The sequence below is a fragment of the Scylla paramamosain genome, chromosome 12, assembly GCF_035594125.1.
Source record: "Scylla paramamosain isolate STU-SP2022 chromosome 12, ASM3559412v1, whole genome shotgun sequence".
In the NCBI taxonomy this organism is placed as follows: Eukaryota; Metazoa; Arthropoda; class Malacostraca; order Decapoda; family Portunidae; genus Scylla; species Scylla paramamosain.
Genome location: NC_087162.1, coordinates 21568161 through 21582947, shown reverse-complemented (window position 1 = coordinate 21582947; position 14787 = coordinate 21568161). Strand labels below are relative to the sequence as shown.

Here is a 14787-nt window from a genome sequence, read left to right as displayed (position 1 = left end):
TAGGTTAAGAAAGACAACCCAGACTCTCTCTCTCTCTCTCTCTCTCTCTCTCTCTCTCTCTAACCACCGTCAACTACTCATAAATCATCACTGCTCAAAGAAAAATGGGTAAAAAGGATACTAATAAAACTCAACGGCTAAAAAGAATCCAATTTGGAGTAGAGATTTGCCAGGTGGATTCGCGCTCTATGCACCTCCGATACCTGCCCCAGCTGCTCCCTCCGCCCCCTTCCTCTCCAGCATACCAGCTGTCACGCAGACGCAACACCTCTCCCCCATCCCCTCCCCAGCAGCACCACCTGAATCAATGCAACAATTAATATCGTTTTCTCTACTTTGCACGCTAATGGCGTTATATTTCCAACGCCTTCCTGTCCTTCATTCTATTCCTGTCCTTTCATTCTTTCGCTCATACGTCAGTTCATGGTTGTACTCTCCTCATTTCATTCACTCTACTTCCGCCAAACTAACACGCATCTCCCCCGTTTCTCCCCCCCTATCCTCCTCTTCTTTCCCCCCAACCCCCGCCCAGTCACTCACTACCACACTTCAATACCGCCCCCATTTTCTTTCACCAACGATGCTTTCCGCCAATACACGTCTACTATAAAAAGACGAGTAGCCAAATATACGTGATTGGCCTGCTAACCCTGCACAATGCCAATCACATGAACCCTCACACAGCCCCGAGGTATGCAACTGATTGAAAGATAAGGTCAATGAAGTGTGCAGTGTCGGTGTTGGCGGTGTGGGAGGGGAGTGAAGGCAGCCTGCGGGAAGGAGTGGACGAGGGCGGCCTCCACGGGATATATCATTGATCGGCCGCGTACGCTGCTGAGCTACGCATGACCATTCACGGGGCCGCCGAAGCACACCATGCCCGGACTACACAAATCACCCAAGTCCTCTTTTCATTGGGTGGCCAGGAATGGATGTCTCATTGCAACAATTATCACGTTCCCATTGATTCCTGCCACGCATTATGTGTTCTACGTAGATGTTTACTTGTACGACTAATCTACTGCGACGTCTACCCAAGCCTACCGTGTTGCCAAAAGCACGCTACTTTTATGCACAATTTATGTTTTGTCTTTTTTTTATTTATTCGTATTTCCCAGACGGTCCAGTACCGCCTGCATTGAGCAAGACTACCCCCGACCTACAACAACATGTCCCAATCACGGCAGCCACGCGTTGGCCTACTAACTTTTACTATTTTTGTGACAATGATTTCACTGGTGTGCATATCACCCTCGGAGAGGCCTGCGTGGGCGGCGGGGGATGACAGGTAGCTGTTGTGGCGAGCAATAACGTTGCGGCCCATAACACACATTCGTTAGGAGAATGATTAACTGAGATTTGTTCACGGGTGTAATCAACCACCCCAACCTAAGGGAAGCTGCACCGGTGATCACAGACTACTCATCGTGGATAGAAAAATACGGACAGCCCAACCCAACCCAGCCCGGGTGAGGCAGCCGGCACGTGTCTAGCGGCCGCCACCCCGGCCCAATGTCAAGGCGTGAAATACCTACGCCCAGGATATCGTGTCAAAACCCCATGGTATACGTCCTTCCTTGGCTAGCTAGGTCAGCCGTCTGGATCTAGATTTCCCTTGTTGTTCATTCTTGCATCGTACGTCTACACCCCACGTCCCTCAGGAGAAAGCGGCCAGCTATCTAGATTTAGCACGAAGCTGCCGTGGGTCGAGTACTCCCTTGAACCTATAAGGGTTAGGTCACATGATAAACGTTTGGGCTTCTCACGGCCAACCGCGCTGCCCTTGACTACGAAAATCCACCCATACGCACACTAGGCGATTCAATCAAAACTCTTCTCATATTCTCAGGTTAAAAGAATAAGCGACAAGCTCAGGTTTGATATTTGTAAACAAACTCCACATTTGCAACAGAGCCGGTGTTGGCCCGTCAAATACCTACCCCCTCCTGAAATACCGACCCCGCCACCTCCACCCTTACCTTTACACGACTCCTCTTGTTGCTCCAAGTATTTTGCAGCATCTAGCAGGAGTTCTAGGCTCATCTCTTCTTCTCCTTAACGATATGGACACTTCACACACCCCACACTAGCCAAATAACCGAGAAATTGGGAGTTTTATGCGGGTGAAAATGGCGCGACGGGATCAAAACAGCGAGCCCAGCACTCGCCTCACTGTCGGCGTGAAATAACGAACCCACGTGTCTGCTGCGGCGGGCTTCACATTGCGATTTTTACCCTCTCGTATTCAGCCATTCAGAAGTTGTCTGCTTCCGTTTTTTTCACAGGATGTTCCGTCAGTATATATCTTCTTGCCATTTTTGTCTTCAGGAAGGCTTAGAAGGTCTTCAGCACTGTATTATAAGAGAAGGTGTCCACGCCCAATATCAACAAGACTCAGATGTCGCGTCGCAGGCGGCCAACAACACGAGGATTCTACCAATCAGCGAAGACCAGGATGACGTAAGGGGCGTGGCTTTCCTTGCTCCGCCCCTTCACCGCCGCGCCACGGAAGAAGTATTGAACGCTGAAAGTTAACTTTAGATTATTGTAGTTTTTCATATATCTGACAACTCCAAATGTTTACTGCTTAGAAATTAAGTCAGAAATAATAGCGCGTGTGAGGGATCAAGTGAGGTCATCAGCCAGGAAGGAGTATAAAGTCTTCTCAATGGCTTATCTCCGCTGTGTCAAAATCGATGCGCCATCAACACATGGAAGCATTGTGTTAGAATTGCCAAACGTTTCTTTCATTCGAATACACCCTTTCTGTCATTTCGGCTGGCCAGATGACCTCAACCCTACGGATACTGACGGGAACATGATGCAAATACATATTGTCGATCCTGACTATAAGAACTGATATGAAAATCAAACAGGTTGTCCTGAAGAAGCGGCAACTGCGTGTGACGTCATGGGAAGCGTGGTAGCTATCACGTGGAGGTGTATCATGTGGAGGGTGGCGGGGGTGGGCCTCTCCCCAATTATCCTCAGTCCAACTTATCTCTGTTTTACCCCAAGCGACCTTTACGGCATCCAAAGTCATCATAATGAAAGGTGGAATAAGCAGGAGAAATTTGAGGGAGATGCAGCCGTCAGTGTTGTGGTTTTCTGTCTGCTGTCTTCGCGCTCACACGGCATCCCCCCTCGGCCCTCTCCCCCGCCGCCAGCCTTCCCCATAGCAGGCTTCCTCGGTTCTCTTTGTCACCACTGGATTTACCCACCGAACCTTACCTGTGCCCTGCCTGCCTGTGGCCACCTAAGCAATGAAGTCATGCCTGCCTTAATTACAGCCTTATTATACTCCCAAACACTCAGTCTTATCACAGGAGGCATCCACACCTCCATAAACATTTGGTTCTGATAGGTATGTTGGGCTGTGGAATCATTAACGTTTAGACAGTTTATTGCTGGCTATGGCAGATGAGTGCAGCTACCGGTATTTGATTTGTTGGTGATGGCTTAACATATCACTTTTTCTTTTTTTTTTCCGGCCATAAGCGAAGTTATGTCCTGTCAGAATAACGTGTGTACGTAGTAGTAGTAGTAGTAGTAGTTATTGTTGTTGTTGTAACGGCAGCAATAGTAATACATACATACATAGCAGCTGCAGCAAAATCATTACTGTAGTAGTAGTAGTAGTAGCAGCACCAGCAGTAGTAGTAGAAATAATAGTAATAGCATATCCACCAATTACTCGTCTCATCTTTCTGACAGTACTACGAAAACGATAGCAGCGAGCCAATACAATAGATAAGGAACTGGATGCTTTCCACCATTAACTACTAATGTACTAGTAGTAGCAATAAGTAGGAGTTGCTATAGTAGTAGTAACAGCAGCAGAAATTGCCTACGCATATGATTTTGAATTCCGTACTATAGCAAAATGATGAAAATGAGCGAAAACAATAGATAATTAGCTGATATGTTTTATCCATTTATTGTGGTTTACCTCAGGGGAGGAAACTGCTATCAGTGAAAGGTCAATGATAAACCCTTCAGGCGTCACAGAATCAGCTGATAGCCCCATATTAGTGTCTGTTATTAACTGAAGGTGCGAAGTGTACTGGAGTCACAGAAAACTCTACGCTTGTGTGTGTGTGTGTGTGTGTGTGTGTGTTGAGTGTGTACAGAGGGCGTGGCGGCAGTTCAGAGTCAAGAGAGATGTTCGTTGTTAACAAGGACGGCAGAGGCTCGCTAGCTCTTCCTAGAGTCTGGAAGTCGCTAGAATAAAAGAAAAATCCGTCTTTACGTCTCTGACTCTCTCTAAAAACTGGCTGGTGAAAAGATTCCGTGTTCTTACACTACGACGCATCTCGGTGCTGGTTGATGTGTACCCCACATTGCTGCGTGCTTACTCACTCCCCAGCCTTGAATCGCTAGGTACAGTACGACACATTCGTCATCTCAGCTCTGTCTTGGAAGCATAATCGATTTTTTCTCTCGTTTTCATTTGTTCAGATCATACTTGAATGAGAACAGTAATAGATGTAATAACTTACGTATTTTCTCTTTAACATTGATATAATGGTGCAATAAAATTAAAACAACAATAATTACCACTCTGTTACTACTACTATTACTACTACTACTACTACTACTACTACTACTAATGCTACTACTACTACTACTAGTAGTAGTAGTAGTAGTAGTAGTAGTAGTAGCAGCAGTAGCAGCAGGAACAACAGCATCAGCAGCAGCAGCAGCAGCAGCAGTAGTAGTAGTAGTAGTAGTAGTAGTAGTAGTAGTAGTAGTAGTAGTAGTAGCAACAGCAGCAGTAGGAGTAGTACTAGTCGTTGTCGTCGTCGTCGTCGTTGGAGTAGTAGTAGTAGCAATAGTAGTAGTAGTAGTAGTAGTAGTAGTAGTAGTGGTGGTGGTGGTAGCAGCAGCAGCAGCAGCAGCAGCAGCAGCAGCAACAATAACAACAACACTAGTCATAGTAGTAGTAGTAGTAGTAGTAGTAGCGGTTGACATAATGATGTCTATGCATGCATGTACTGCATATCCATTCACAATATCAGTTTCAAGATCCATTTCCTTCGACATGCTTCTCGATTTGTCAAATAATTAATTATAGAAATCAAATATAGCTGTGATGCCTATTAATAATGCAGCATCAGCTATAAACGACCAGAGAGAGAGAGAGAGAGAGAGAGAGAGAGAGAGAGAGAGAGAGAGAGAGAGAGGCGGAAGGAAGGACTCGAAAAACACACATGCACACCTTCCTCATTCTCCCAGACACCCTGAACTCCCGCCCCTTCCCTGACGCCCCGGAGCCGCGAGGACCTGCCAGCCACTCGCCAGCGCCGCGCCACCATGGACGTGAAGGCCGAGCTTGTCTTATTGATCTTCACCCTTAACTGCGTCACCCTGGTATTGTGTGGCGCCTGCGGGTGATGTGGGTTGTGTGTGTGTGTGTGTGTGTGTGTGTGTGTGTGTGTGTGCGTGTGTGTGTGTGTGTGTGTGTGTGTGTGTGTGTGTGTGTTGCTGGGTGGGGTGATAGCGTGTGGGATGTTTTAGTGGTGTTTTGGTGGTAGGTAATGTTGCTGTGGTGATACTTTGAGGATACTGCACTGTGTGTGTGTTGGAGAGGAGCATGTGTGTGTGTGTGTGTGTGTGTGTGTATGTGTGTGTGTGTGTGTGTGTGTGTGTGTGTGTGTGTGTGTGTGTGTGTGTGTGTGTGTGTGTGTGTGTGTGTGTGTGTGTGTGTGTGTGCGTGTGTGTGTTTTGGAGAGGAGTATGTGTTGTGTGACTGATCGTTTGTGTGTGTGTGTAATAATAATAATAATAATAATAATAATAATAATAATAATAATAATAATAATAATAATTATAATAATAATAATAATCAGTTTATTAATCTTGCAGCATTACAGTTGAAAATCACGTTACATATTTATATACTAACATACATACCACATCTTAAGTATACATTTAACCCTAAGGAAATATCTTACAACTTGATACTCGTGTGCTGAGGTATATGACTACATCGACACTTAAATAAACAGCTTACAAGGCATTCCTCCTATATCGGTACCGCCACCTCATTCATCTTCCAGATTCTGGTTGGCAAGGACTTGACGCGGTCTCGTCTATGTCGGGATACATATGCTCACGACTCGGTTTGCATTGCCAAGTCAATCAACACCCCTATCATCCTTAACGACACCACCAGCACCATTGCTCACATCAAGAACACCACCAATACTTCACTCAGCGATGTCATCTCACCACAACTATCACCACCATTACAACGGTCACCACATTTACAGCCACAGCAGCAGCCACGTCAACTGTTCTCATCATTACTAAGCAAGGGAGAGGAGGAGCAAGTGGAGGATTCTCACGCCCTGTCATCGCTGCTACCACCAGGGGAACCAAAATTCAACAAAAGCCTCACCTGGCGTCACGAAGACAGGTCAAGCCGCCACGTTAATGTGACGCAGGCAGTGGAGTCTTCCGGCCTGATCCTCACCGCCACCTTCGTCTCCACTTCCGTCGTCTCATCGCAGGTGCTAGGCAGGTGGATTGACAGGTAAGGCAAGTGATTAGTGTCCTTCTATGTCATTTTAACTCTTTAATTACTTAAGCTTCTTAGGATAAGTAAAATGTGTGAGTTTTATTTGAAAATACAACGCTAACAGGAAAAAAAAAAGATTCAGTAGTTTAAAGCTTTTGCCGCCTGTCGATTTACTTTTGCTTTGAAACATTATAGATATTATCAAATAAAGTACTATGTGGTGAGGTGGTGTATTATCAACATAAAAAAAAAATTCGTTAGTCATTTGTTTTCATAATCCAATGATATAATTTGTCACACTGTGCCATAAGTGTGCATGTTTTCTTTTCTTTCATTTTTTTTTTTATGTACCGAGTGCAATGAAGGACGAGTGTTAACAGAGAGAGAGAGAGAGAGAGAGAGAGAGAGAGAGAGAGAGAGAGAGAGAGAGAGAGAGAGAGAGAGAGAGACCAGATGAGGGGACGCAGCAAAAGGGAATCGCTTATTTAATTAAATGTGTCAAGATTCTATGGCAGTAAGGCATGAAGGGAATTTCCTCATTCTAGAAGTAAAAAAATGTGTGCGTAAACATGATATACAATCACATGGCATCTAATCGGCGGTTAAATTTAGTTGATAGTATAGCTGAAAAAAATAATAGAAAAAAGAGTAAATATTAGGAAAGATAATGCACCTGAAACACTTATGAAACTCGTTGTTAAAAAGAATGTGAAAGAATATATATAATATAGCTTAAAAAAAAAAAAAAAAAAAAAAAAAAAAATATATATATATATATATATATATATATATATATATATATATATATATATATATATATATATATATATATATATATATATATATATATATATATATATATATATATATATATATATATATATATATATATATATATATATAATTCTTAGAAAAGAAAGAAAACAAAGCGGGGAAAATATATTACAGGAGTGTTCTTTACTTGCGTGCACGAGAGAAAAGGTGAGAATTTTTCGAGGACGAGTTGAAGCGGCGGGAATGGCCCTTAGAATGAAAAAAAAAAAAAAATAGTGGGGAGGAAACTTTCTCCATGAAGCTCGAACTCGAATTTGAATTTTGTTGGGGGTCCTGTTCCCACTTCAAACCTTCACCCGTGACTGAGGAAAGGAAGGTAGAGAGCAGGGAAAAAATGCAATGAAAATGGTAGAGCGTGACTAATTGTATAGGGAAGCATGGATGAAAGGAAAAAAGGTACAACATACAAAAAAAAAGTAAATAAAAATAAAAAAGATGGAGGCGAAAAGACGAAATATGGATAAATGTATGAAGAAATGTGGAAGAAGATATAAAGGATATGTAAAGAAAGGAAGGGACTAAAATATACAAGGAGGAAGAAAGAATGTATAAAAGGAAAGAAGGAACTAAGAATTTATAGAAAAAGATAAAACACCGTAGATAAACGGTAATCTATTTGCTTATCTATCTATCTATCTATATTCCTAGCTTTCTATCTATCTATCTAATTCCTATCTTTCAATCTATCTATTTATCTAGCTAGTTAGCTAGCTATCTCTGTCCATCTATCTATCTTTCTATCTGTTTATCTATCTTGTTATCTATTTATCTATCTATTTATCTATCTATCTATTCATCTATATATCAACCAATCAGTCAGTCAGTCAGTCAATCAATCAATCAATCAATCAATCAGTCAATCAATCTATCTATATATTTATCTATCTACCTACCTATCTATTAATCTGTCCATCGATCTACTAACCTATACCCGAAAATTATTCATTAACCGAAGGTGGTCCCGAAAAAGTATGATGATGCTACCCCTGACGGGCGTGGTGCTCTGGGCCACCTGTGGATTGATGGTTTCAGCCGCGCCCTGGATCCCCTTCTTCTTGTGGTTCGTGGGAGCGGGTCTATGCGGCCTCTGCGGGGGCTTCATCACCCTCAAAGTAAGTTGACGTGGCTCCTGCAGGTGTTGGATTTAGTGTTTTTATATAGAGTGGCTTTCGGAAAGTACTATCTGATTTTAATTCTTGTTTTGTTTCGTTTTTGTCGCTATGTTTGTCTCTGTCTGTCTGTCTGCTTGTTGGTTTATCTCTCTCTCTCTCTCTCTCTCTCTCTCTCTCTCTCTCTCTCTCTCTCTCTCTCTCTCATAGACGCACACGCAAGGACACAGAGAAACCTACGAAAATACAAAAATGAAGTAACTAAATAAAACACTGTCACATTTCCACTCCTTTCCTTATCTCTTCGGGACCTTTACTTTACTGAGCGTGTCGTGACGTAACCAAATAACACTCCCTTATGTACCCTCCACGTACTTCCCCAACACATCAATAACACGCCCCAACGCTTGCTGTAACGCCGCATTCCCAAACGTTTTTCCATCTTATCTCGACAACTTCCAGCAGGTTCTAGTGGAAATTATTCGATTTTTGAAGATTTTTTTTTCATGACTCTAATGGTATTTTAGCAAGGATGCCTAGTTAGAGGGTAAAACACCCATAAGTGCCGGACTGATCATCGCTGTGACCTTTGAAAATAGTCATGATGAGAGGCAGGCTAGTGGTAGTAGTGGTAGTATAGCAAGAATTCTTAATAATTAGAGTGCAAAACACCCATAAGAACATGTTTGGTCATCGCTGCGGCCTTTGAGAATAGCCGAGATGTGAGGCAACTTAATTCTAACAAGCCGTAGTGGAAGTTATTTGGGTTTTCAAGGCTGTTTTCATGAGTGTGGCTTCTGAATACTTAAAGGCCAAAACACCCATAAGAGCATGCCTAATCATCTCTGTGGCTTTTGAAAATAGTTTACTGAGAGGCAACTCCCTTTAGGCTGTAGTGGAAGCTTTCTGATTTTCAAGATATTGGTAATTTAACAAGGATTCTGCCTTGTTGGAGGCTAAAACACCCGCAAGAGCCTGCCTGATTATCCCCATGTTTTTTAATGTCGTCCTGATGAAAGGCCACAGTGTTCAGGAATATGAGCCCCAACAACAACTCACGCAAAGCCCAAGTAACATTGTAATTTTGGCCTCAGTATGTGTACGAGCTCACGTTTGTGTTGCGCTGCTCTTCATGTCGTTTCTCTTCCTAAAAGACTCAATATAGGTGATAGACTCCTCGTAAAAAAAGCAATGATACTGAGAGAGAGAGAGAGAGAGAGAGAGAGAGAGAGAGAGAGAGAGAGAGTATAAATCCAACACTCTCCCTTTAACTCACCTAACAGTCTCCAACTTCTAAGCCTCATAATGGTGCCAGGATTTCAACCAGTCAGTGAAATAATCCACCTTCAGACAACCTTTAACACCATACCCTAAACACTAATGATAACAAACGATAAATAACAACTACTTAACATAGCACACATAATAATTAACAGCGTAATATCATACCTCCTCAGGCTATGAATAATTAATAGCCAGCCAGTTAATCATGCCACTCTTGATCCTAACACCTGCTGGGGACGGGGGGGTGTTCTTGCAGACCGCCGTGACGACCTACGCTCTACAGGCCATGGCACGCGGGGACAAGATGGTGAAGCTGGCTCTCCTGCAGGCCGCCATCTCTCTGGGGGTGTTTGCAGCCTATCTGTGTTCCTGCTATCTGCCTGCTAACACTCATGGAGAGATTACTGATACATTTTTAGGTTTGTAGATTTTGTTTTTGTTTACTACGACTAGTGCTGCTGCTGCCGCCGCCGCCGCCGCTGCTGCTGCTGCTGCTGCTGCTGCTATTGTTGTTGTTGTTGTTGTTGTTGGAGCAGCAGTAGCTATTACTACTACTACTACTACTACTACTTCGACAACAGGAGCAAGCATAACAGGAACAACAACAACAACAACAGCAACAGCAGCAGCAACAACAATAATAATGATAATAATAATAATAATAATAATAATAGATAACAACAACAACAACATCACCATCATCATCACTATCAACAGGTATTACGCTGCTGGGAATACTGGACATCATCTTCGCCATGGTGTTCCTCTCGGCCACATCCCAAACACCACCCCCCGCACCAACCACTCCTTCCACCACCCCTCGCACCCGCTCTTCCAACCCTTCCCCCGCAGGATCCGCCACTCGAGTTAATGCGCACAACTCCACCTTAAGTTTGGCTCGGCATGCTCAAAGAGAGGAGGAGCAGGAGGAGCAGAGGGAAAGAAGGCACGCTGGAAAGATTAAAATAAGAATAGTCGATGTAGTGAAAGATGATGATGAATGTGATGAAGATGAAAAGAAGAAGGGTGAACGACATGTCCAAAGGAAGGTGCAGGAGATGAAGATGGTGGCAGGGGTAGTGGAGGAGGAGGAGGAGGAGGAGGAGGAGGAGGAGGAGGAGAGGAACGATGGATATCATGAAGAAAGAATGGTGGAGGCAGCGAAGGAAGAGGATGATAAATGCGATGAAAGTGAAGAAGAGGAGGAGGAGAAGGAAGGAGAAAGATATGTTGGAGATCATGAAGGAGGAATGACAGAGACAGCAAAGGGAGATGATAAATGTGCTGAAAATGAAAAAGGGGAAAGGAGAAATGAGAAAGAAGCGGTTGGTGAATATGATAGAAACGAGAAAAAAGAAGTGAAAGAAGAGAAAGAGGAAGATGAGTCCCATGAAAAAGAGGAGAGAGAAAAGGAAGAAAAGAATGAGGAAGATGAATGTCATAAAAATGGAGAGAGGAAAGAAGAGAAAGAAGACGAACTGAATATAATAAAAGACACAGAAAGTATTCTAGCACACCCTATATTCCCTATTGACATTTTCGTTATTCCTCCCATAGAAGAGGAAGACGAAAGCTTGAGCGGCATGAAAAAGAACACACAGGAAAATAGCGCTATAGAGCCGGGAGAAATAGACCGAGACGAGGGACATTTGATTGCCTATTCTACCGAGGAAGAGAAACCGCAGGGGATGAAGATCAAACAGATCAGACTAGAGTCCCACGGTTCCTCGCCCTCCCACCACACCATCACTATTGCCTCCGAGGACGGCAACAGCGTATACGGCACCCCTCCTGAGCCCTCCAGCCACTATGGCACGCCTCCCAGCCGAACGCTCTCCCGCCACTCTCTAGAGGCTGCGGAGGGGGTTCATCAGCAAGCAGCTTCAGCCTCCCACCATCCACCTCAAGCGTGCGTCCCCTGCTGCTGCCACCACGGAATGCAGGAGGACCACTTTTATTACAGACGTCCCAGGGATTACAGTATAGGATTGTCATCTTCAGCGCCATCTGCACTCCAAAGTACCATTAATGCGAGGGATCATGAAGCCCCTCACAACTTCCAGAACGAAATACAGTTCAAACACAGGCTAGGAGGCTATAGCTCCCAGCAAGATTCCCTAATGAGTCTGAATGTGCTGTTGACCCCTGATTCCTCCCGCTGCTTCACGCTGAGCTGCGAAGGGTCACATCCAAGCTGCAGCAGCAGTAGCGAGGGGTGTCGGCACTGTCATGATGTGCTGCGAGAGGACGAGGGGTATAATTTCGGTGCCTATGCTTCTCTAGACGATATGCAGAGTTTGTCACTCCCTGTCTCCAGTAACTCTGACACTTTAAGCCTCTCAAACAACCCTAGTTCTATTACAAGACACCCCGAAATCCCGCCGACAACACAAAACGAGAGCATGGGTGAAGTGAGCGAGGGTGCAGGAGACAGGTCCTCGGCGCCCTTGACGCTGGCCAGTGAATCAAGTGGTGAAGGAGACTGTTGCGCAGGTGGCGCGGGGAGGTGCCGGGTGTGCGTGGGGGGAGGACTATTCTGCCGCCCGGTGTCAGTGACCTTTCGACGCAGAGCCGCAGGGCTGAGAGGTATCGTGGTCGCCGATGTGGTGGCCGCCTTCGTCATCAGTGTGGTGGCGGCAGGTGGGTTGAAGCTATTACGGTTTCGTATCGCCATATGCATAAGGGATGATACAGTAATCGTAGATAAATACACTAAATACATGTAAATCATGTATTCAATTTAATTATAATGTATACATGTAGAATATATATTTAATGTAAACTTAAAAAAGATTAAATCCTTTAATCCATAAGTAATGTTTTTACGTTCTGATGCTGCTTATGGTCATGCGCGACCGTTGGTGGTGAAGCAGCGGTGCACCCTTTCACTGGCCTTTATCTGCAGCCGTGTGGGAGGTTACGCCACTCTACCTGGAAGCAAAGATGAAGTGGTCACTGGCAGACTGGATCCCGTACCTGGCCTGCCGCAGCGGACTGGGAGTGGTGGCGTTGGTGGTGCTGCTGCCTCTGCTGCGCCGGTGGTGGGTGCTGCAGGACACTACGCTGGGAGTGCTCGGCGGTATATCCAGTTTCACTTCCTCCACTCTTCTTAGTTTCCTGACTTCTTCTTCAGCTGTCATTCCTTTAGGTATATCTACCTTTTTTCCGTAAATGATTGTTATAATAACAGCGTACTCGGAAATGTGGCAGTAACGTGAACACATACGTACGAGTATGTGTAATTCTTTCTTTCAATAAATGTAATTATTTTCTAGCTCTCATCTCTGGGCCCTTGGCACAGTATCTCAACGTGGCCTCCGCTTCCATCTTAGTACGTCTGGTGGGCGTGAATGAGTTAGGTGAGGACTGTTGTCTTGAACGCAATCAGTGTTGCTGGTGTGGGCATACTTAACAACTCCTGTCTGAGACTATTTGACTTACAGGTGGCGTGATGATGTGCCTGTGCACTATTGAACAGCTAGGGATGATAACTGGCTTGCTCACTTTCCACTATATATTTCCCTTGATGCTACGGTGCAAGATGCCCGGCGTCACCTTCATATCAACAGGCCTCTTGGTGACGGTGCCGTCAGTTATATTAGGGTGAGCATCTCGTCATTATTGCAATATGTTGATTTGTCATCATCACACCTGTTAGTTCATGTTGTTAAGATATGCCATATTCACATTCAATTGCCTGTCGACAGGGTGCTGTATTTCTCGCTGAATTTACGACAGAGGATTTCTCCACGGGGAACGCCCAGCCGCCAGCCATCGTCCCTCGGGGGTCAACGAAGCGCAAGCCAGCAGCGATCACGCCATTCATCTGAACTTGGACGAAATAAAACACACAATGTAAACACCTCCCGTGTGCCGCAACTGAGTGTTTTATAGTTTCTTAAACAACGATTAATGAATTACTAACTAATTCGGAGCGTTTTTAAAAGTTATTAATTTTCTTCCACGTGCCTTACTGTCAGGGTAGTCAATGCCTTTATGTTCGCTCACTTTATTCTGCGTCAGATTCCAATAACAATTGCACAAACTTTAGTAATTAGGGTCGTTGAGACAACATTACAACTACTTAGTTACAAATACACCAGAACCTTTCCTTTGCTGCTCATCTGATGAGCATGATTCAAGAGACGGTAATGGCAATAATATATCCACGTTACACGCGATACAACCTCAAACTAATTCATGGAAAATTTCTGCTTCCAGCTATCTAGCAAGAAAAAAAAAAAAAGAGCAAACTGCCCACACAGTGTCATCTTCCATAGTATATACAATAACTATACTGAATTATATGTAGTATTTACCATGAATCAATGACAAAGCTGTTAAACCATTCACCACATGAATATGCGTAGCAGTGTGTTGCGACTCTGATAAGACACGGAGCCTAAACAATTAGTATCACAGACTAAACGTTCTATGTTAAACAGGTTTCTTCTTTGAATGTTACACTTCTTATTTAATAACACCTACTTGTAAGCGGCGTGATGCACGCACGCACGCCCGCACACACACACACACACACACACACACACACACACACACACACACACACACACACACACACACACACACATTGTGTCTATTACATAAAAAAAAAATGTTTCATTGGTTGTGTAAACGTATATATAACTTATTTGGATAGAATGAATATTAGTTGATAAAAAAAATATATATGAAAATAAATAAAAAGCCCACAGAACCACTGCATAATTTACATATTTCCACATCGTCTATAAAAATATATCAAGTTGAAATCTTATTCACTACACTCATTAAATATTTGAGATGCTAACAAAATTTGCCACATGTTTTAACTGTCTTGACAATAACTTGTCTTTTCAATAACACTGCAGCGCTACTCATTAGCTCTTCCTTAAACATACAAATCACATCTACTACTACTCACAAATCTGCAACATTTCCTGACAAATTAATCATTTTCATTGCCTAGAAGAATGACCAACAGAATGAGTAGAATTGTAATAGTACATAAAGTGGAATCAATGACTTCTACTGTCCTCT

At 43.7% G+C, this 14787-nt stretch overlaps 2 protein-coding genes across 6 annotated transcripts in view; one reads left to right on the top strand and one right to left on the bottom strand.

Annotated features, from left to right (window-relative positions):
• LOC135105863 (max-binding protein MNT-like) overlaps positions 1-2370 on the bottom strand; it is a 33247-nt gene extending 30877 nt beyond the window's left edge. Inside the window, exon 1 of one of the 2 annotated variants that reach the window (XM_064014493.1) lies at positions 1980-2370. In XM_064014493.1, the coding sequence (XP_063870563.1) occupies positions 1980-2043 (64 nt within the window). In that variant the 5' untranslated portion in view covers positions 2044-2370. The remainder of the gene's footprint in view (positions 1-1979) is intronic. The other variant, XM_064014491.1, reaches the window with a different exon arrangement.
• LOC135105862 (uncharacterized) overlaps positions 1-14467 on the top strand; it is a 27564-nt gene extending 13097 nt beyond the window's left edge. The window contains exons 1-10 of one of the 4 annotated variants that reach the window (XM_064014489.1): positions 3926-4380; positions 5236-5370; positions 6273-6535; positions 8310-8466; positions 10004-10166; positions 10465-12387; positions 12653-12895; positions 13023-13106; positions 13191-13350; positions 13455-14467. In XM_064014489.1, the coding sequence (XP_063870559.1) occupies positions 5314-5370; positions 6273-6535; positions 8310-8466; positions 10004-10166; positions 10465-12387; positions 12653-12895; positions 13023-13106; positions 13191-13350; positions 13455-13641 (3237 nt within the window). In that variant the 5' untranslated portion in view covers positions 3926-4380; positions 5236-5313 and the 3' untranslated portion in view covers positions 13642-14467. Of the gene's footprint in view, positions 1-3925; positions 4381-5235; positions 5371-6059; positions 6536-8309; positions 8467-10003; positions 10167-10464; positions 12388-12652; positions 12896-13022; positions 13107-13190; positions 13351-13454 lie in introns of those variants that run through there. The other 3 variants (XM_064014488.1, XM_064014486.1, XM_064014487.1) reach the window with 3 other exon arrangements.
• Positions 14468-14787: the final 320 nt, after the last annotated feature.